General features: G+C 45.1%; 1 protein-coding gene across 4 annotated transcripts in view; it reads right to left on the bottom strand.

The window, feature by feature from the left end:
* Positions 1-12,543: 12,543 nt before the first annotated feature.
* LOC134983116 (zinc finger protein OZF-like) overlaps positions 12,544-24,354 on the bottom strand; it is a 294,499-nt gene continuing 282,688 nt past the window's right edge. For 2 of the 4 annotated variants that reach the window (XM_063948832.1, XM_063948834.1), the window contains one exon: positions 12,544-15,149. In XM_063948832.1, the coding sequence (XP_063804902.1) occupies positions 13,648-15,149 (1,502 nt within the window). In that variant the 3' untranslated portion in view covers positions 12,544-13,647. The remainder of the gene's footprint in view (positions 15,150-24,354) is intronic. The other 2 variants (XM_063948835.1, XM_063948833.1) reach the window with 2 other exon arrangements.

Raw genomic sequence — 24,354 nt, 5'->3', positions numbered from 1 at the left:
GTGGGAGCCTTCCTCACCAGCGGAGCCGTGCAGGAAAATGGCGCCGAGTGCTGAGGAGAATAAGCTCCGCCCCTTTTCCGGCGGGCTTTTCTCCCGGTTTTTTTAATAAACTGGCCTGGGTAAAATACATACATATAGCCTTAATGGCTATATGTAATGTATTTATTTGCCTCTAAGGTATTTAATATTGCTGCCCAGGGCGCCCCCAGCAGCGCCCTGCACCCTCCGTGACCGAGATCCGTGAGCCGTGTATGCAACAATGGCGCACAGCTGCAGTGCTGTGCGCTACCTCTATGAAGACCCTGAAGTCTTCTGCCGCCTGTTTCCGGACCTCCGTCTCTGCCGTCTTCAGCGTCTGTAAGGGGGAATCAGCGGCGCGGCTCCGGGACGAACCCCAGGCTGACCTGTGTTCCGACTCCCTCTGGAGCTCAGTGTCCAGTAGCCTAAGACTTCAATCCTCCTGCACGCAGGTGAGTTGCCAGTCTCTCCCCTAAGTCCCACGTTGCAGTGCTCCTGTCGCCAGCAGGAGACACTGATTAGAAACCTAAAAAAAACTTTTTCTAACTAGCTCTTTAAGAGAGCCACCTAGATTGCACCCTCTCGGACGGGCACAAAAACCTAACTGAAGCTTGGAGGAGGGTCATAGGGGGAGGAGCCAATACACACCATGTGACCTAAAAGGCTTTTTAGATGTGCCCTGTCTCCTGCGGAGCCCGCTAATCCCCATGGTCCTGACGGAGTCCCCAGCATCCACTAGGACGTTAGAGAAAATAAGAATTTACTTACCGATAATTCTATTTCTCGTAGTCCGTAGTGGATGCTGGGCGCCCATCCCAAGTGCGGATTGTCTGCAATACTTGTACATAGTTATTGTTAACTAAATCGGGTTATTGTTGTTGTGAGCCATCTATCCAGAGGCTCCTCTGTTATCATGCTGTTAACTGGGTTCAGATCACAAGTTGTACGGTGTGATTGGTGTGGCTGGTATGAGTCTTACCCGGGATTCATAAATCCTTCCTTATTGTGTACGCTCGTCCGGGCACAGTATCCTAACTGAGGCTTTGAGGAGGGTCATAGGGGGAGGAGCCAGTGCACACCAGCTAGTCCTAAAGCTTTACTTTTGTGCCCAGTCTCCTGCGGAGCTGCTATTCCCCATGGTCCTTACGGAGTTCCCAGCATCCACTACGGACTACGAGAAATAGAATTATCGGTAAGTAAATTCTTATTATTGTATTCATCAACGGCCACATCAATAAGAAGCCATGCTGGCAGTACAATTGCTTAATGTCAGTGGCATGCATGAGGGGTCACAGTGATATACATAACATGGGACTGGATCTATGGTGACCAACAATTAGCACGCATCAGTATACACTAATAATGGCACTGATACACATTTATGGGTGTGGTTCATAGGGTCGACCACTATTGGTCGACAGTGACTAAGTCGACACCCAAAATAGGTCGACACAAGTATTAGGTTAACATGGGCAAGTATGAAAAAGTTCAAAAGATGGAAAGAAAAGTTAGCACATATCGCAGCGTGAGTACACCGCTTGTGATACCGATGCGCACTCCGCGGGGCCATTATCTCAAGAAAAACAGACTGTGCAGGCATGGCAATGTTCACTATATTGTGTACTATCTAGTGCATATCGCACGTGTTTCCAGTAGTGACCGATATAAGCTTGTGATTCCGATCTACGTCATCACAGCCACTCCCCACCGACCATATTGTGTATTCTCTGCGCGGAGGCTGAGGAACAGCAAGAATGGGCAGTGTGCAGGAGGGGGTAATACACAAAGCGGTAAGTATACTGAGACTGTACACCGCCAATGGGAGGCACATGGGAACAAACACTGGGCATTGTGATAATGTGTAATGGGCATTACGTGTGTAATCTGCATTATGGTGTGTAATAATGTGCAATCTGCATTACAGTGTGCAATAATGTGTGAGGGGCATTACAGTGTGTAATAATGTGTGAGGGGCATTACAGTGTGTAATAATGTGTAATGTGCATTACGTTGTGTAATAATGTGTGAGGGGCATTACAGTGTGTAATAATGAGTGAGTGGCATTACAGTGTGTAATAATGTGTAATGTGCATTACGTTGTGTAATAATGTGTGAGGGGCATTACAGTGTGTAATAATGTGTAATCTGCATTACCGTGTGTAATAATGTGTAATGTGCATTACGGTATGTAATAATGTGAGAGGGGCATTACAGTGTGTAATAATGTGTGAGTGGCATTACAGTGTGTAATAATGTGTAATGTGCATTACAGTGTGTAATAATGTGAGAGGGGCATTACAGTGTGTAATAATGTGTAATCTGCATTACCGTGTGTAATAATGTGTGAGGGGCATTACAGTGTGTAATAATGTGTAATCTGCATTACCGTGTGTAATAATGTGTGAGGGGCATTACAGTGTGTAATAATGTGTAATCTGCATTATGGTGTGTAATAATGTGCAATCTGCATTACAGTGTGTAATAATGTGTGAGGGGCATTACAGTGTGTAATAATGTGTAATCTGCATTACCGTGTGTAATAATGTGTAATGTGCATTACGTTGTGTAATAATGTGAGAGGGGCATTACAGTGTGTAATAATGTGTAATCTGCATTACCGTGTGTAATAATGTGTGAGGGGCATTACAGTGTGTAATAATGTGTAATCTGCATTACCGTGTGTAATAATGTGTAATATGCATTACGTTGTGTAATAATGTGTGAGGGGCATTACCGTGTGTAATAATGTGTAATCTGCATTACGCTGTATAATAATGTGTGAGGGGCATTACAGTGTGTAATAATGTGTAATCTGCATTACCGTGTGTAATAATGTGTAATCTGCATTACGTTGTGTAATAATGTGTGAGGGGCATTACAGTGTGTAATAATGTGTAATCTGCATTACGGTATGTAATAATGGGTAATGGGCATTACAGTGTGTAATAATGTGTAATGGGCATTATGGTGTGTAATAATGTGTAATGGGCATTACAGTGTGTAGCATAATGTGTAATGGGCATTACGATGTGTAATAACGTGTAATGGGCCTAACAGTGTTTATAAATGTGTAATGGGTATTACAGTGTGTAGCATAATGTGTAATGGGCATTACGATGTGTAATAACGTGTAATGGGCCTAACAGTGTTTATAAATGTGTAATGGGTATTACAGTGTGTAATAATGTGTAATGGGCATTACGGTGTGCAGCATAATGTGTAATGGGCATTACGATGTGTAATAATGTGTAATGGGCCTAACAGTGTTTATAAATGTGTAATGGGTATTACAGTGTGTAATAATGTGTAATGGGCATTATAGTGTGTAATAATGTGTAATGGGCATTATGGTGTGCAGCACAATGTGTAATGGGCATTACGATGTGTAATAATGTGTAATGGGTATTACGGATGTGTAATAATTATTGTGTGTAATAATGTGTAATGGGTATCGTATGTAACAATGTGTAATGGACGTAATAGTGTGTAATGGGCATTACAGATGTGTAATAATGTGTAATGGGTATTACGGATGTGTAATAATTATTGTGTGTAATGGGCATAACGGATGTGTAATGGGCATAATAGTGTGTAATGGGCATTACAGATGTGTAATAATGTGTAACAGCGCTGCAGATGGGTTTCAATTTCAGCTGGTTGCTCATAATTCAAGTTGCTGTTTGTGCTTTATTATACAGGATGTATGACATAGGTATGTTCATTACACTTGTACTTTGTAGTTACATTGTGTTTAATATTTTACCCACAGAGATGTCAGTAGAGGAAAATCACAAATTCTGGTCTGGATTAATTGAATTGAATCACGAGTGCCTGTGGCGCGTAATTTATTTATTTATTTATTACCAGTTATTTATATAGCGCACACATATTCCGCAGCGCTTTCCAGAGAATATTTGGCCATTCACATCAGTCCCTGCCGCAGTGGAGCTTACAATCTATATCCCCTATCACATGTACACACAGACACATTCAATCTAGGGTTAATTTTGTTGGGAGCCAATTAACCTACCAGTATATTTTTGGATTGTGGGAGGAAACCGGAGTACCCGGAGGAAACCCACGCAAGTACGGGGAGAATATACAAACTCCACACAGTTAGGGCCATGGTGGGAATTGAACCCATGACCTCAGTGCTGTGAGGCAGTAATGCTAACCATTACACCATCCATACTGCCCAATAATACTGCGTAATAAGTGTAGACTATGCCAACAGGACAAAGAGGAATCGGGCATATGAACAGATTATCAGGTACAGTAGAGCCAGGAACAGTGCTGCAGCCCTAAAGTGGTTAAAGAAGATTGCAAATTTCCGAACAGTGTTTATGTAGGAGCACAAGAAGTACATGGAATCACAACGTTCAGCAGCCGGGACGGATGAGGTTTAGAAGCCAACACTGTGGTATTATGACCTCATGAAATTCACTTTGGAGCAAGAGCCAAGGATAAGGTCACAGTGTAATCTGGATCCGGTTTCTCCCACTCTTGTGGAAGAGGAGGCATCGGAGAGACTGGATCTGGTAAGTACACACACATTTGTAATGTATTGTACATACACGTTTTTACATGGAGTTCATTTTTGTTTTATACTGCAGGATATTACACCGAACCAGGAAGTAGAGCCTTCCATGAGTGAGGTAACTGAAGTGGACAACCCAACCCCACAGCCACGACCCCCGAAACAGCAGAGGTCGTCCAAGAAGCCCACTTCTGCCCCGTCCAGCTCACAACAGGTTTTTACTCACGCCGAGGAGGTTCTTAATAACCCCCAGACTTGGAGAAAACTTTTGGCAATTACATCGTGGCGGAGATGTGACTGATGAAGGAGGATCAAAAGAAGATCTACAAGCATCTGGTTCTTTATACTACCTCACGTGCAAATGACAAATCTCTTGATGAGGATAACATCACCTGCCAGGTACTGTCTCCCAAATGTGCCCACACCCACCTACCCACATCACCAACCCATGCATTATGCACCAGGAAACCCTCAACAATCTAGCTTTTTTCCGCCAGGACCCATACAGCCCACCCTCCACCCATACCAGCACTTTGTCCAGTGGCACGTACTTAGACATGCTGAGTACACAGTCCTCTGTACTGGACGATCCTCATTTTTAACATTAATAATAAGAATTTACTTACCGATAATTCTATTTCTCGTAGTCCGTAGTGGATGCTGGGGACTCCGTAAAGGACCATGGGGATTAGCGGCTCCGCAGGAGACTGGGCACATCTAAAGAAAGCTTTTAGGACTATCTGGTGTGCACTGGCTCCTCCCCCTATGACCCTCCTCCAAGCCTCAGTTAGGATACTGTGCCCGGACGAGCGTACACAATAAGGAAGGATCTTGAATCCCGGGTAAGACTCATACCAGCCACACCAATCACACCGTATAACTTGTGATCTGAACCCAGTTAACAGCATGATAACAGAGGAGCCTCTAGAAAAGATGGCTCACTACAGCAATAACCCGATTTTTTTGGTAACAATAACTATGTACCAGTATTGCAGACAATCCGCACTTGGGATTGGGCGCCCAGCATCCACTACGGACTACGAGAAATAGAATTATCGGTAAGTAAATTCTTATTTTCTCTAACGTCCTAAGTGGATGCTGGGGACTCCGTAAGGACCATGGGGATTATACCAAAGCTCCCAAACGGGCGGGAGAGTGCGGATGACTCTGCAGCACCAATTGAGAGAAACTCCAGGTCCTCCTCAGCCAGGGTATCAATTTTGTAGAATTTTACAAACGTATTTGCTCCTGACCAAGTAGCTGCTCGGCAAAGTTGTAATGCCGAGACCCCTCGGGCAACCGCCCAAGATGAGCCCACCTTCCTTGTGGAGTGGGCATTTACAGATTTTTGGGCTGTGGCAGGCCTGCCACAGAATGTGCAAGCTGAATTGTACTACAAATCCAACGAGCAATATTCTGCTTAGAAGCAGGAGCACCCAGCTTGTTGGATGCATACAGGATAAACAGCGAGTCAGTTTTCCTGACTCCAGCCGTCCTGGAAACATATATTTTCAGGGCCCTGACAACATCTAGCAACTTGGAGTCCTCCAAGTCCCTAGTAGCCGCAGGCACCACAATAGGTTGGTTCAGGTGAAACGCTGAAACCACCTTAGGGAGAAACTGAGGACGAGTCCTCAATTCCCCCTGTCCGAATGGAAAATCAGATAAGGGCTTTAACAGGATAAAGCCGCCAATTCTGACACGCGCCTGGCCCCGGCCAGGGCCAACAGCATGACCACTTTCCATGTGAGATATTTTAACTCCACAGATTTAAGTGGTTCAACCCAATGTGAATTTTGGAACTCAAAACCTACATTGAGATCCCAAAGTGCCACTGGAGGCACAAAAGGAGGCTGTATATGCAGTACCCCTTTTACAAACGTCTGAACTTCAGGGACTGAAGCTAGTTCTTTTTGGAAGAAAATTAACAGGGCCGAAATTTGAACCTTAATGGACCCCAATTTCAGGCCCATAGACACTCCTGTTTGCAGGAAATGTAGGAATCGACCCAGTTGAATTTCCTCCGTCGGGCCTTACTGGCCTCGCACCACGCAACATATTTTCGCCAAATGCAGTGATAATTTTTTTGCGGTTACATCCTTCCTGGCTTTGATCAGGATAGGGATGACTTCATCCGGAATGCCTTTTTTCCTTCAGGATCCGGCGTTCAACTGCCATGCCGTCAAACGCAGCCGCGGTAAGTCTTGGAACAGACAGGGTCCATGCTGGAGCAGGTCCCTTCTTAGAGGTAGAGGCCACGGATCCTCCATGAGCATCTCTTGAAGTTCCGGTTACCAATTCCTTCTTGGCCAATCCGGAGCCACGAATATAGTGCTTACTCCTCTCCATCTTATCAATCTCAGTACCTTGGGTATGAGAGGCAGAGGAGGGAACACATACACTGACTGGTACACCCACGGTGTTACCAGAGCGTCTACAGCTATTGCCTGAGGGTCCCTTGACCTGGCGCAATACCTGTCGAGTTTTTCCCAACGGTTTATAATCATGTGGAAGACTTCTGGGTGAAGTCCCCACTCTCCCGGGTGGAGGTCGTGCTGAGGAAGTCTGCTTCCCAGTTGTCCACTCCCGGAATGAATACTGCTGACAGTGCTATCACATGGTTTTCCGCCCAGCGAAGAATCCTTGCAGCTTCTGCCATTGCCCTCCTGCTTCTTGTGCCACCCTGTTTGTTTACGTGGGTGACTGCCGTGATGTTGTCCGACTGGATCAACACCGGCTGACCTTGAAGCAGAGGTCTTGCTAAGCTTAGAGCATTGTAAATGGCCCTTAGCTTCAGGATATTTATGTGAAGTGATGTCTCCAGGCTAGACTATAAGCCCTGGATATTCCTTCCCTGTGTGACTGCTCCCCAGCCTCGCAGGCTGGCATCCGTGGTCACCAGGACCCAGTCCTGAATGCCGAATCTGCGGCCCTCTAGAAGATGAGCACTCTGCAACCACCACAGGAGGGACACCCTTGTCCTTGGTGACAGGGTTATCCGCTGATGCATCTGAAGATGCGACCCGGACCATTTGTCCAGCAGGTCCCACTGGAAAGTTCTTGCGTGGAATCTGCCGAATGGGATTGCTTCGTAGGAAGCCACCATTATACCCAGAACCCTTGTGCATTGATGCACTGAGACTTGGCTCGGTTTTAGGAGGTTCCTGACTAGCTCGGATAACTCCCTGGCTTTCTCCTCCGGGAGAAACACCTTTTTTCTGGACTGTGTCCAGGATCATCCCTAGGAACAGAAGACAAGTCGTCGGAACCAGCTGCGATTTTGGAATATTGAGAATCCAATCGTGCTGCCGCAACACTACCTGAGATAGTGCTACACCGACCTCCAACTGTTCCCTGGATCTTACCCTTATCAGGGAATCGTAAAAGTAAGGGATAACTAAAATTCCCTTCCTTCGAAGGAATATCATCATTTCGGCCATTACCTTGGTAAAGACCCGGGGTGCCGTGGACCATCCATACGGCAGCGTCTGAACTGATAGTGATAGTTCTGTACCATAAACCTGAGGTACCCTTGATGAGAAGGGTAAATTTTTTACATGAAGGTAAGCATCCTTGATGTCCCGAGACATCATGTAGTCCCCTTCTTCCAGGTTCGCAATCACTGCTCTGAGTGACTCAATCTTGAATTTGAACCTCTGTATGCAAGTGTTCAAAGATTTTAGATTTATAATCGGTCTCACCAAGCCGTCCGGCTTTGGTACCACAACAGTGTGGAATAATACCCCGTTCCCTGTTGCAGGAGGGGTACCTTGATTATCACCTGCTGGGAATACAGCTTGTGAATGGCTTCCAAAACTATCTCCCTGTCAGAAGGAGACATCGGTAAAGCCGACTTTAGGAAACGGCGAGGGGGAGACGTCTCGAATTCTAATTTGTACCCCTGAGTATCACCTGAAGGATCCAGGGGTCTACTTGCGAGTGAGCCCACTGCGCGCTGAAATTCATTGAGACGGGCCCCCCACCGTGCCTGATTCTGCTTGTAAAGCCCCAGCGTCATACTGAGGGCTTGGCAGAGGCGGGAGAGGGTTTCTGTTCCTGGGAACTGGCTGATTTCTGCAGCCTTTTTCCTCTCCCTCTGTCACGGGGCAGAAAAGAGGAACCTTTTGCCCGCTTGTCCACAAAAAGACTGCGCCTGATAATACGGCGTCTTCTCATGTTGAGAGGCGACCTGGGGTACAAACGTGGATTTCCCAGCTGTTGCCGTGGCCACCAGGTCTGAAAGACCGACCCCAAATAACTCCTCCCCTTAATAAGGCAATGCTTCCAAATGCCGTTTGGAATACGCATCACCTGACCACTGACGTGTCCATAACCCTCTACTGGTAGAAATGGACAACGCACTTAGACTTGATGCCAGTCGGCAAATATTCCGCTGTGCATCACGCATATGTAGAAATGCATCTTTTAAATGCTCTATAGGCAATAATATACTGTCCCTATCTAGGGTATCAATATTTTCAGTCAGGGAATCCGACCACGCCAACCCAGCACTGCACATCCAGGCTGAGGCGATTGCTGGTCGCAGTATAACACCAGTATGTGTGTAATACATTTTAGGATATCCTCCTGCTTTCTATCAGCAGGATCCTTAAGGGCGGCCATCTCAGGAGAGGGTAGAGCCCTTGTTCTTACCAGCGTGTGAGCGCTTTATCCACCCTAGGGGGTGTTTCCCAACGCACCCTAACCTCTGGCGGGAAAGGATATAATGCCAATAACATTTTTATCAGTTGTTATCGGGGGAAACCCACGCATCATCACACACCTCATTTAATTTCTCAGATTCCGGAAAACTACAGGTAGTTTTTCCTCACCGAACATAATACCCCTTCTTGGTGGTACTCGTATTATCCGAAATGTGTAAACATTTTTCATTGCCTCAATCATGTAACGTGTGGCCCTACTGGATGTCACATTTGTCTCTTCACCGTCGACACTGGAGTCATGTCGGCGTCTATATCTGCCATCTGAGGTAACGGGCACTTTAGAGCCCCTGACGGCCTATGAGACGTCTGGACAGGCACAAGCTGAGTAGCCGGCTGTCTCATGTCAACCACTGTCTTTATACAGAGCTGACACTGTCACGTAATTCCTTCCAACAGTTCATCCAGGTGTCGACTCCCTAGGGGGTGACATCACTATTACAGGCAATCTGCTCCATCTCCACATCATTTTTCTCCTCATAAATGTCGACACAAACGTACCGACACACAGCACACACACAGGGAATGCTCTGATAGAGGACAGGGCCCCACTAGCCCTTTGGGGAGACAGAGGGAGAGTATGCCAGCACACACCAGAGCGCTATATATATATACAGGGATAACCTTATATAAGTGTTTTTCCCCTTATAGCTGCTGTATTGTTTATACTGCGCCTAATTAGTGCCCCCCTCTCTTTTTTTTAACACTTTCTGTAGTGTAGTGACTGCAAGGGAGAGTCAGGGAGCTTCCCTCCAACGGAGCTGTGAGGGAAAATGGCGCCAGTGTGCTGAGGAGATAGGCTCCGCCCCCTTATCGGCGGCCTTATCTCCCTTTTTTCTGTGTATTTTTGGCATGGGTAAATGCATCCATATAGCCCAGGAGCTATATGTGATGCATCTTTTGCCATCTAAGGTATTTTTATTGCGTCTCAGGGCGCCCCCCCCCAGCGCCCTGCACCCTCAGTGACCGGAGTGTGAAGTGTGCTGAGAGCAATGGCGCACAGCTGCGGTGCTGTGCGCTACCTTATTGAAGACAGGACGTCTTCTGCCGCCGATTTTCCGGACCTCTTCTGTCTTCTGGCTCTGTAAGGGGGCCGGCGGCGCGGCTCTGGGACCCATCCATGGCTGGGCCTGTGATCGTCCCTCTGGAGCTAATATCCAGAAGCCTAAGAAGCCCAATCCACTCTGCACGCAGGTGAGTTCGCTTCTTCTCCCCTTAGTCCCTCGATGCAGTGAGCCTGTTGCCAGCAGGACTCACTGAAAATAAAAAACCTAAAACTAACTTTTCACTAAGCAGCTCAGGAGAGCCACCTAGTGTGCACCCTTCTCGTTCGGGCACAGAAATCTAACTGAGGCTTGGAGGAGGGTCATAGGGGGAGGAGCCAGTGCACACCAGATAGTCCTAAAAGCTTTCTTTAGATGTGCCCAGTCTCCTGCGGAGCCGCTAATCCCCATGGTCCTTACGGAGTCCCCAGCATCCACTTAGGACGTTAGAGAAAATTAGTTTTTTTTGATTGTTTAAAAAATTGTTGTTGCCCTTGCCCTAGTCTCTTGCTCCAAGTCAACTGTATTGAGGCCATTAGTACCACAGCGTTGGTTTCTTGACCTCATTGTCCCGGACTTCTGATCATTGTGATCTATACACTTCTGGTGTTCCTTCTAAAAGCACTGTTCAGAAATCTGCACTTTATCTTCTCTCTCCCCAATGTATGGTGGCAGCACTGATAACCTGTGGGATATGCCCGATTCCTCTACTGTGTACTGTTGGCATAGTCCTTGCTAAAAAGGCACTTGTTCTCATGATGGTAATCCAGGCCAGAATTGGCGATTTTCTTCCATTTTTTTTATATATAAAGTTTAAAAAAAATATATATACATTTTTCTTGTTTGATTAATGGTTGTTAATGCAAACGTCATTTTGTGTAACATACTTTTGTAAAAATCCGAGGGTCAGCGAGACGTTATGGAGCCAAAGTATCATTTAATATTTGCTGCTAATTCCCCAAAACAACCGTACCTCCCAAATGTAAGTAGAAGGGACTGCAGCAGGTATCTCCCATACCTTCATACATGTACATTTCCAGGCAAGGTCAGGTAAGTAAAAAAGAAACAGATTATTTGAACAGACATAATTTATTTAAAACCAACAAATGATAAAACTATTTACACAGAAAGAGAACACCCCCCATCCGTAATATCATCCCACTATTCAAATGAGCTGTCAAAATCGGACATAGCCAAAATCGCATCGATACGCTTTTGCTTTTAAACTACTTTATTTTATATCTTTAATACACACATTTTTGTCTATCTATATTTTAGTCTTAAAAAATACTTTACTCTATGCACAACAGCCTATGGGGGTCATTCAGAGCGTCCCGCAGCGCAGTTTCCTGGTGGTGGCAAAATGCACATGCACAGCGGCCGCATACACACACACACACACTGCGGTCGTATCCCTGAGGGGTGAACGTGGGGGGGCCGGGACCGTTTTCCGGGGGGCTGCGTGATGTCACATCTGCGTTCATCTTTGATTAACCCCCTATAAGCTTCCAGAGTGGACCTCATATCTTATACTCATTTTTTGCAAATTAATTCAAATTATATGAGGTCGGTAGCACCTATACTTCCAGGATTATTACAAAGAACACACATAAAGGCTGACACAGCAAATAACAATACATTAAACACATACAAGGGATTAATTAGAAATAAGGAAGCATAATCATCATTAAGTCTAATTATCAACTGGTTCTGTGCGTGATCCATACACCTCTTTACTGCCTCATGCAGCCCCTGGTACTGCACTGCGGCCACCAGCCCCATCTCCCCCACTACTGCCACCAGCCCGTCTCCTTCCACTTCTACCACCCGCCCTGTCTCCCCCTACTACTGCCACCCACCTCGTCTCCTTCTACTACTGCACTCGCCCTATCTCCCCTCACTTCTGCCACCCACCCTTTCTCCCCCCACTACTGCAACCCACCCCGTCTCCTTCCACTACTGCCACCCACCCTTTCTCCCCCTACTACCACCCGCCCTGTCCCCCTACTACTGCCACCACCCTGTCTCCCCCACTACTGCCACCCACCTCGTCTCCTTCTACTACTGCCACTCGCCCTATCTCCCCTCACTTCTGCCACCCACCCTTTCTCCCCCCACTACTGCAACCCATCCTGACTCCCCCCACTACTGCCACCACACTGTCTTCCCCCTACTACTGCCACCTGCCCTGTCTCCCCCTACTACTGACACCCATCTTCCCCCACTACTGCCAGCCACCCTGTCCCCCTCTGACACCTCAGCACTGCTTGGGGATAACATTACCCACAGACCGTACCTCCGGCAGCCCCCGCTACAGCAATAGTGCCACCTGCCCTGTCTCCCCCCTGACATCTCAGCACTGCTTGGGGATAACATTACCCACAGACAGTACCTCCGGCAGCCCCTGCTACAGCAATAGTGCCACCTGCCCTGTCTCCCCCCTGACATCTCAGCACTGCTTGGGGATTCTTGCTACTGCTGGTAACAGTCCTTCATCTGCAGATGGAAGCAAGCATGGCAGTAAGGAGGCAGAAGCAGCTTCTGGTACCTGCGACCCTGGTCATGTAGGGCTGGGAGAGTCAGTAAGCAGATTATGTAATAGTCACCATCTTACAGGCAGCCGGTGAAGGGAGCGGAGAATGGGTGCTATGTAGCAGAAACGGGCTGGTTAGGTAACAGCCTAGCTGCTGCATTCTGTATAAGCTACAAGCAGCGTAATTCTTTTGCTGTGAGACCTAGGTAGAGGACATTGCAGTAGTCTCTGCGTAATGATACAAGTGCATGTATGAGTATAGGTAGATCTTCTGAGGGAAATAAGTGCTGGAGTCTGGCTATGTTCCTCAGATGAGGATCTGATTGTGGCGGATACCTGATGTTTAAGTGTCACTCCACCATCCAGGACACCAAGATTCCGCACATGATCAGCATTTTGTAACTCTGAACCCCCAAGTGTAAGTGTCTGGTTAGTTTGCAAAGCTGAGCTGTAGCCCTGCCCTTTGTTGGTAAGCTTCTATCATAAGGACCGGTTTCACTAGGACCGAGTCACATCCGACTAGCATCACCCACACATGGAGCTCAGCTAGACAACCATTTAGGATCTGTACTGGGTTCTCAGTACCTGGAGCAAAAGACAGGTCATCTGCATAGCAGTGGTAGATGAGGGCATGACAACTGATTATTTCACCCTGCAGTAGCATGTACATTGCAAAAAACACAGGAGATAGGATAAGAACCTCGAAGAACAACGCATGGCAATGATACATATACTCCAGAAGATTAAAATGGTTCCTCACCCGAGTGATGTCTATTGTGTGCAACAAGAGCTGATTTATTTTTCAGAGTATGGAAATGGCTTCTCACCTGTGTGACTTCGCTGATGTCTAACAAGATGTGATTTCTGTATAAAACATTTCCTGCACTCAGAGCAAGAAAATGGCTTCTCACCTGTGTGACTTCGCTGATGTCTATCAAGTTGTGATTTCCGAGTAAAACATTTCTCACACTCAGAGCAAGAAAATGGCTTCTCACCTGTGTGACTTCTCTCATGTGTTACAAGATTTGATTTCTGTGTAAAACATTTCCCACACTCAGAACACAGAATTGGCTTCTCACCTGTGTGACATCTCTGATGTAAAACAAGTTGTGATTTCCGAGTAAAACATTTCCCACACTCAGAGCAAGAAAATGGCTTCTCACCTGTGTGACTTCTCTCATGTGTAACAAGTTGTGATTTCTGGGTAAAACATTTCCCACACTCAGAGCAAGAAAATGGCTTCTCACCTGTGTGACTTCTCTCATGTGTTACAAGATTTGATTTCTGTGTAAAACATTTCCCACACTCAGAACACAGAATTGGCTTCTCACCTGTGTGACATCTCTGATGTAAAACAAGTTGTGATTTCCGAGTAAAACATTTCCCACACTCAGAGCAAGAAAATGGCTTCTCACCTGTGTGACTTCTCTCATGTGTAACAAGTTGTGATTTCTGGGTAAAACATTTCCCACACTCAGAGCAAGAAAATGGCTTCTCACCTGTGTGACTTCTCTCATGTGTAACAAGTTGTGATTTCTGGGTAAAACATTTCCCACACTCAGAGCAAGAAAATGGCTTCTCACCTGTGTGAATTCTCTGATGTATAACAAGATTTAATTTGTGTGTAAAACATTTCCCACACTCAGAACACAGAATTGGCTTCTCACCTGTGTGACATCTCTGATGTAAAACAAGATGCGATTTCCGTGCGAAACATATCCCGCACTCAGAACATGGAAATGGCTTTTCACCAGTGTGGCTTCGCTGATGTGTAATAAAATCTGATTTCCGTGTAAAACATTTCCCACACTCAGAGCAAGAAAATAGATTCTCACCTGTGTGACTTCTCTGATGATTAACAAGATCTGATTTGTGTGCAAAACATTTTCTACACTCAGAACATGGAAATAGCTTCTCCCCTGTGTGACTTCGCTGATGTCTAACAAGAGCTGATTTGTATGTAAAACATTTCCCACACTCAGAACATGGGAATGGCCTCTCACCTGTCTTAGCTGGATGATGGGTAATAAGCTTTGTGTTCTGTGTAAAACATTTGTCATCTATAGAACAGGGAAACACTGTATCTACTGTCAGAGCTGTAACAGATGCACCAATATCAGAGTGATCAGGAGAACATTTCCCATGATCAGGGGGATCAGCTGATAGAGATGGATGTATAATTGGGGTAATGGGATTAGCTCCTGGAGAATCCTGTCTCCTGTCATTATCTTTAATTTCACAATCCGGGACTAACATTAGATGTCCTTCTGAGATATTCCTGCTTGTGTGTCCATCTGCTGGAAATAAAATACATTATGGAAATGTGAAATTTTCTGTAACAATATTAATCTTGTAAACAATAGGAGATGACTTTCTGGGACACAATTGTAAATATGTGTGTGTATTAAAACATAACTTTTAATGAAGGCTTTATAATATTGTGCCTCAGACTATTATTGTGTCTACCCTCCTGAGAACACTCACAATAACAAATGTAATATTATAATAAGACTTATATATAGCTCTCTCTTGTACTGGTAACTAACCATGAAGTATAAATGGAGATGTAGTCACTCGTCAAGTCCTGTGTCAGCACCAATGTAAAACAATGGATGGGGAACATACCGTATGAATTGGAGATTCTGGATGATCAATAACGTCAGTCATATGAGCTGATGTATCAGAGAAAGGTCTCCTAACGTTACTCCTGAAAGCATTGGTAAAGTGGCATTCCTTTATGTGTGTGCTCATACACTGATAAACCTGTACATGTGTTACTAACCCTTATATAAGGTATATTGCTACAGCAGAGTAGGTGTGAAACAAGGTATTTTACATGCAATACACTGCAATCATCATCATCTGCTAGGATATAATCCTCTGTTACACCCCCATCATCAGTGTCTTATCTCTATACTCTCATAGTAATAAAGATGATGTGTGTACGGTAAGTATGATACAGAGAATTACATATCAGAATCTATACAGCTGCCGCCATACTTCTGCTTCTCATATGTGTGCTACTGGCAGCAGTGAACATCTGGGTGAGAGTGCAGGGAAGACAGCAGAGTCTGATGAGAAAGAGACTGGATCTGCCTTTGCAGGGATGTACCACACCTGTTAGTATATAAAATAATAAATAAGAGGGGTGTGGTCCATCCTTTCTAGAGCTCTCCTCACTAAGCGCCTTCTTATCTACCCTACCTGATAGCTCTCAGCTGCCACTGGGAACAAGACAAAATCTATTAAGTCCCCCACTCCTCCTGCCCTAAAGCAGCTCGCTCCGGGCACCGTTCACTGCCACAGCCTAGTGACGCCGCTGAAGCCATGGGCTGTATTCTGGGGCTAAGTGCGCCCAGTCTTTCCTGCACGCTCCGGCCACCTGACTTGGAGGCACTTTTGGCTCAGGTGGGAGCACTTGCTCTTCCACTCACACAGGTGCGCAGCTCCCGCTACTGCTGGGGACAGAATGGGCTGCCCACAGTCACCGGAGTCCGGTGGTGATATTGGGAAGCTTGCTTTGACTTCTGCCTTCAATAAGGCGTAAAACTGATATAAGCTGCAAAATAAGTGTCCTGACCGCATTGAAGCATTCGCCTGGAGGTGAAACTACCTTCTATTTATATGGTACCACAATAATCTACTTCCTCTCAGTCTACATGCAGAGCCCAGTATCAAGTATGGTCTGAGTACAGCTCATTACACGCTGATTGATTACAACCTCACAGTATATTATTTAGTGGATTTATTCACTGAATATATTTTGCCATTTGTGTCTTTCTGTGCTTAGTACTTCAAGTCTGTGATCACGCTGACCTCTAGTGGAATTTATTGTTCATTACTGTGTTATTTGAGTTGCATTACATACATCATGTCTACTTGAAATTTTGGCTGGGATACCCCCGTCACCCCAACTAAGAATGTCATTTTGAACAGAGTCATCTTGATGTAACCTCCTGACAACGTACTACTGCTCCTTTTATTTATAGATCGTTTGAATTTTCCCATCTCTGAGAGGTCAATCTCTTTGGAGCCTGCTTACCTTGCCTCCAATAAAAAGGTTAAAAAGTACCAAATCAGCCCCACCTGTCCATCTCTTTGGTACCTCGAATGCAGGTGGTCCTTCTGAGACCGCTACAACATCATCTGCTTCTTCTTATCAGTCGCACAGCCCAGATGTAATGGCTGAAGACATCTTAAGACACTCTAGATGGTCCTGTTACTCTACGCGCTATACATTCTATGTTATTTACATTTAAGGACTGAAATAACCTCAGAACTTAACTCTAATATTCAAGCTTTGAGGTCCACTATCAGTGAAATTGGCATTCTTACAGACTAAGATGAAAGAGATTGTTGCGTCTCACAAAGTTCTGATTTCAGCACATAAAAACCCTTCAGGAAGACATGGTCTCTGTTCGTGATAAAGTCATTGATTTAGAAGACTGCTCTTGGAGTAATAATATCTGAATAATGGGCATTCTGGATTCTGTTACAAATTCTGAGCTTTATGATTATGCCACGGACCGCTTTTCAAAAACCTTCATCAAAAGCTTCTGCCGCGGACCTTCTTATTGATAGGATCTCATAGACTCCCAAAGTCCAAACAGGCCCCTTATCAAGCACCGATGGACACTCTGCGGGTCCATTTTTTTTCATATTTAAGAATGCATTCTACAGGCTGCTTTGTCTTCCTCATCCACAACTGAGTGCCTGGATAATCTGCAGCTATTTCTAGATAGTTCTCCTGTGACGCTGGCCACTTGGCATCTATTCCACCCATGGAAATGTGCAGTACAAATGGGGCTTTCCTACTAAGATTATTGTATTGCAAAACAGCCCCTTCGCAGTGATACCTTCACCTGAGGATGGCCCTGCTATTCAGAAAAAGTGGGATATGTCACTTCACCTAAACTAATCTCAGAGGAGTGGTCTTCCATCTCGAAGTAATATGCTAAAGGAGTAAGACAGTGGCAGACACTCAGAGGGCTTGTTTCCTACAGTAATATGTGCCAACTGGGACTAAGTTACTGGGCATGGATCTATTTTTGGGCCACATTTATTTGCTCTTGTTATGAGTATGAAACATATCTTTTTATCTTTATTTCCTGTGCTATTTAATTGCTATATGGTATACGTTATGATATTCTTTCCACTGTTACGTTTCATAATACCTTTCTAGAATGTTTGGGTGTTCAGGCAAAGCATGACTGATTCGTCTAACATCCTGTTACCCTTATAACTGTATTGGTAGCACCTAAATTGGATAACAGACCAGGTTCTTGGCCTTTACCTCCTTTGGTTACATTGAGAATAAGAATAGTATTATGTTATGCTACATTTTATATTTCTTTGTACAATTGTTACTATGATGACTAGATTTTGCACTCTCGTATGGCTACTTGGGGTAGTCAGTGGCCTTTTTCCACCTTTCTGTCACGGTACCCTAATGACGGAATCGCTAGCTCCTTTATGGACGCTATTTCTTTTTGTCTCCCATTTTTGTTCCATATATTATTTTTTTGTTATTTGATAGTTTAAAGTATGCACACGCCCTACAGACTCTATTGGACTTTACACAGATGATCCTAGATGGTTCATACCATGATCTGATCTCTCTCCACTGTAAAGTTTTTAAGTTTTAATGTAAAAGGTCTCAATTCTCCCCATAAGAGATGTCTTGTAATAAAATATTTTGCTGACCAGAAGGCGGCGGTGGTAGCCATTCGGGAATAACATGTTCCATTGCACTCCCTCTCCTCAGTTTACCAATAACTACCCAACATGCTATATCTCCTGTGGTGTAGCCATCCTTTCTAATAGATCCTGCCCCTTTCAACTAGAAAGCAAGTGGGTGGATTGCAATGGTAGATATTTGATTCTAGTTGTGAAAATTCATTATAAATATGCCACCCTCACTTCTCTCTATGCCCCTCATGCCAGATAGCCAGGATTTGTTAAATATTCTTTTTCAAAAGCTGCAAGAAATTGTACTTCTCCTTATGGAAGATTTTAATCTTGCTCCAGACCCTCATCTTGATGGATCCTCCACTACTGATGAACAGACCAGTAATACTGCCCGTTCCTTAGCTTCCTTATGCTCCCTTTATTAGCTGAATTTGACCTCTATGATACTCAGAGAGTTAGACATCCAGGTGTGCGTGATTATACTTATTACTCTGCTGTACGCAGGTCATATTAGAGAATAAACATTCTACTAGGTCGTTACAATTGATCCCTCGCATTGATATATTTCTGTATGGGGTGATATTTTTAACTACTTTTTAGATGCCATTGTGTCCATGTGTAACTCCATTTTGTATATGTATGACCTCATTGCTTTATATATGTACATTTTATTAGGATTAGTGCTTTAGGCACCAGTTAGAAATATAGCCTCATGTTAAGCTCCACAGCCGTCTTTCACCTTTGACCTAGTGTGAAGGACATAGTGGGAAGAATATACACAGCTTTTAGGCTAGCTGATTATAATAGATATATGTTCCTATTATCAGTATCTCAGATGGAAACTGTCTAGTAAGATGTTTGGGGTATTGTGTTAATAAGTGGGTGAAAGGGGACAGCTGTCCAGGATAACAAAAATTATGTTATACTGAATGATTACTGCACCCAGCTTCACAGACCCTGAATTTAATATCTGAAAAGACAATGTTAGCGTATCCTTGCAGGGCTATGAAGCCTGGAGACTAAACGGCCCTACACATTTAGCGATCCGCCGCCGAGCTGCCCGACGGCGGATACGGCCGACCCGGCGGCAGGAGGGAGTGAAGTTTATTCACTCCCCCCGTCACCCGGCTCCATAGCAGCACAGGCAAATATGGACAAGATCGTCCATATTGGCCTGTATGCACAGTCGACGGAGCACCAGCGATGAACGAGCGCGGGGCAGCGCATCGTTCATCGCTTGGGCCTCCACACTCAAAGATATGAACGGTATTTGACTATTATCGCCCAGTGTGTAGGGCCTTTTACACATAGCAGATCAGTTCCGATTGAAGCTAGGTCTGGCTGCAGCGGATATAGACTTCCATAAACCCACCTCAGTTTAATAAATTCAGAAGAAGGTATTCAAGAGGGACCCTGAGGGCGACTGAACAATATTAGTTAAACTACTTAGTCGATGAACATAATCTGGGACAGATCTTGAAACATCAGAGATAAGAGCTGAGTATTCTGATATGTTCTTGCTATTATTATAACGGAGTGTAACTTGTAATTACTTGTATGTTTTCATTATTGTGAAGTAGAGAAATAAATGCTTATCCTTTATGAAATGTCCTGTGCCAGTCTATTTAACACATTGTATGCCAGAACCTGGTCGCTTGAATTTTTCTACCGACAGCAATTTTATGGTCTGATCACACCCCTCTGATATGGTTCTGGTCGCCTTTTTTCCTGCTACTCCTCCTTTACCACCTTGAAGATTGCAGGATTATATATTAATGGATGCTGAAGGCACCACAATTTTGCAAGAGGCACTGTCCTCCTACTTAGACATGAACATTCCTGAAGATACTTCCATTACAATCCATTGGTGTGCCCTTAAGGCCATGGATCAGAAGCCAGAGAATGCCATCATCCAAGTGCCAGGGAACAGGAAATCAGCTGGGAACTTCTTATATACCTAAGGTGACGGTAGCAAGACTCAGATGCTGCCAACTCAGTAACAGAAGCTGGTCAGTAGCCAATTCAGTGAAGCCGGCTGTTACAGGAGAATGTGGATACATGACAGAGGCTGCACCAGATATTTCCTAAGCATTACGTGGCATGAGGAACCCCGAGACTGCACCCAAGCAAGCGGCTGCACCATGCCACAAATAATACACTTCCAGAGCGTACATAATATAGCATGTAATATACGTAGTTATGGTAGACTTACAGTCGATAACTATTTCTCCTAAGTCCATAGTATCCGCAGGATATACATTGGGATATGAGGTAGCATCAGCGGATTGACACCAACGATCAAGAGCTTTCGGCCTCCCAGAATGCAACGGGCCAGTCTCCTATATCCCCACCTCCTGGCTCAGGCAATTCAGTTATTTTTCAAAGCTCAAGGCAAGAGCATCATAGAGAGCCCGAATTAGGCGAATAGAACACACATGCACACACTTCCGTAAAAGAAGGAAGAGGTTAGTAGGTGTAAGGCTCCTCAAATCAGGTGCATCAGGGTGGGAACCCTGTGGATACTGTGGACGTAGGAGAAATAGAATTATTGACAGTAAGTCTACCATAACTATGTATTTCTCCTGCAGGGTACACAGTAGTATCCACAGGATATACATTGGGATGTCCCAAAGCGGAGGGGACGCTCCTGATTGGACAGGAGAATCCTTTACCCGAATGCAGCATCCTGAGAGGCAAAGGTATCACAGCATAATGTCTAATGAATGTGTTGATGGAAGACCATGTGGCTGCCTTACATATCTGTTCAGCTGTGGCATCACAGCGTGCTGCCCAAGATGGACCTACCTTACGAGTAGAATGAGCAGAAGCATTAGCCGGAATAGGGAGATCCGCACGAGAGTAAGCTTCTGAGATAGTCATTCGAAGCCACCTCGCCAGCGTTTGCTTGTCCGCAGGCCATCCTCTCTTGTGGAATCCATAGAGCATGAAGAGAGTATCTGTCTTTCTGATGGCCTTGGTACGATCCACGTAGATCCTTAAGGCCTGGACTACGTCCAATGATGCATCTCCCACTGAATGATCCGGCCCTTGGAAAGGCGGCACTACAATTTCTTCATTAAGATGGAATTTAGACACCACCTTTGGAAGATAACCAGATTTGGTTCTGAGAACCACTCTGTCTGGGTGAAAGATCAGAAAAGGAGGGCGCCATAACAATGCCCCTAAATGTGACACTCTTCTGGCTGAAGCAATAACTAACATAAAGAGATCCTTAGCTATCAACCATTTAAGATCCACTTGGTTCAGTGGTTCAAATGGAGCAACTTGAAGCGCCTGTAGGACTATATCTAGATCCCAAGGAACAAAAGGCGGTTGGATGTGAAGTGCTCCCTGGAAAAAAACATAGTCTGAGTTTTTATTGCCTGCTGTAACAATTCCATTTGGAATGGATCAGACGTTGAAGAGGCCACGAGTGGAATTGAGCATACTCCACAATGTCGAATGTGAGCCCATCACAAGCATAGCTGCGTGAATGTATACCCTTTGACTGTGTAGCAGATCCTGAATCCTCGACTGTATGGTGGATATTTTGTTCAGAGGTAAAAACAGTCTCTGAAGACTGGAATCCAACAAAGCCCCCAAGTGTGTCATCTGTTGCGACGGAACCAGGGACGACTTTGCCCAATTTATGAGCCAACCGTGTCTCTGTAAAACAGGCCATTGTCTGTTGCAGATGACACTGAAGCAATTACTAAGATTGTACCAGAATTAATAAGTCGACTGAGATAATTAATAAGTCGGAGATAAGCCGCCATTACCACCATATTTTTGGTGAACACTCTTGGAGCTGTGGCCAGTCAGGATAGCAAACCTGAGATAGCACTGATGGGACTGTGCTATAGGAACATGCAAGTAATCATCCTGAATATCCAAGGACACCATAAAATCCTCCAGCTATTTGGCCAAAATAATGGAACGTAAAGTCTCCATATGAAATTGAGGCACCCAAATGTACTTGTTCAGAACTTTGAGATTGAGTATAGGCCGGGACGACCCATTTGGTTTCTGAATTAGAAACAGGTTGGAATAGAAACCTTGTCCTTGTTGCGCTGGAGGAACTGGAATTATCACTCCTGATTGAAGCAACCTCTGAACTGCCTCTTGTAAGGCCCTGGCCTTTGTTTCTACTGAAGACGGGCTGGTACAAAAAAAACCTTTGTGGAGAGTGTTTCTTGAAGGCAAATGCATAACCGTGAGATACCGCTTCTTGCACCCAGGCATCTGAGGTGGACTGCTGCCAGATCTGTGCAAAATGAAGAAGTCAGCCTCCCACCCTGGGGTACCCCAGGTGGAGATCCGCACCATCAGGCTGATGGCTTATCTTCTGGTTTAGAAGCAGGCCTTCTGGTAGCCCAATGCTTTTTAGTCTTTCCAGACTTATCTGATCGGGACTGTTTGCCGTAACCTTTTCCTTTCGCTTTTCCTTGGGTCCAAAAGGACCGAAAAGCTGGAAAATTAGGTTTAGACTTGTAAGTAGAAGGACACTTCACTTTCTGAGAGACTGCTTCAGACTCCAAACTACGGTTTAATTATTTACCAAAAAGAATATCTCCAGTAAAAGGCAAAGACTCAAGAACCTTCTTGGACTCTGAGTCAGCCTTCCATGTACGTAACCAGACCACTCGGCGAGCTGCTACTGCTGAGGCTTATGCTTGAGAGGCAATAGTACCCATGTCCAAGGCTGCTTCTTCTATAAACATAGCCACCTGTTTGATATGTGCAATATGGGATTTTTGCTCTCTAGATGCCAATGAGAGATCATCCTCTAATGCATCAGCCCAGGCCGCCACTGCTTTTCCAATCCAGGCTGAAGCCATGGCTGGTCTTACAATTGTCCCAGACAAGGAGAAAATGTGTTTTTTTAAAAATCATCTATTTTTCTATCCGTAACATCATTTAATGATGTTGAAGGCAGAGGCAATGTAGATTTTGGCACCAATCGAATGAGAAGCGCATCTACTTTGGGAGCCACCTCCCTTTTTAAACAGTCCTCAGTTGGAAGAGGATAACAGGATTTTAATTACCTACCGGTAAATCGTTTTCTCGTAGTCCATAAAAGATGCTGGGATCCACATTAGTAACATTGGGTTTAAATGGGTCCACTAGGAGCCACAAGCACTTTAAGAGTTTAACAGTGTGGGCTGGCTCCTCCCTCTACGCCCCTCCTACCAGACTCAGTCTAGAAACTGTGCCCGAGGAGACGGACAACTTCGAGAGAAGGATTTTACACAGATAGTGGCGAGATTCACACCAACTCACACAAACAAGGCAAACCAAGCTAACTAGCTTGAAAACACAGCAATAGCTGAATAACATTACTGAACCAAGTAATACTAATAACGCAGTATGTAACTAAGAACAAAGCAGTACTGACCAAGTAACCACTGCAGGATAACGAAGCGCTTGGCGGGCGCCCAGCATCTTCTACGGACTACGAGAAAAGGATTTATCGGTAGGTAATTAAAATCCTATTTTCTCTTACGTCCTTGAAGATGCTGGGGTCCACATTAGTACCATGGGGATGTACCAAAGCTCCCAGAACGGGCGGGAGAGCGCAGAGGCTCCTGCAGAACTGATTGACTGAACTTCAGATCAGCAGAGGCCAAAGTATCGAACTTGTAGAACTTTGCAAACGTGTTCGACCCAGACCATGTTGCAGCTCGGCAAAGTTGCAATGCCAAGACACCCCGGGCAGCCGCCCAGGAAGACCCCACCTTATGAGTAGAGAGGGCCTTAACAGATTTTGGACACGGCAATCCTGCGTGCTAGATTGTGAACCTGATCCAGCGAGAG

The sequence above is a fragment of the Pseudophryne corroboree genome, assembly GCF_028390025.1.
Source record: "Pseudophryne corroboree isolate aPseCor3 chromosome 3 unlocalized genomic scaffold, aPseCor3.hap2 SUPER_3_unloc_1, whole genome shotgun sequence".
Classification (NCBI taxonomy): Eukaryota; Metazoa; Chordata; class Amphibia; order Anura; family Myobatrachidae; genus Pseudophryne; species Pseudophryne corroboree.
Note: the sequence above shows the minus strand (reverse complement) of the source record. Positions and strands in the feature narration are given on the sequence as shown.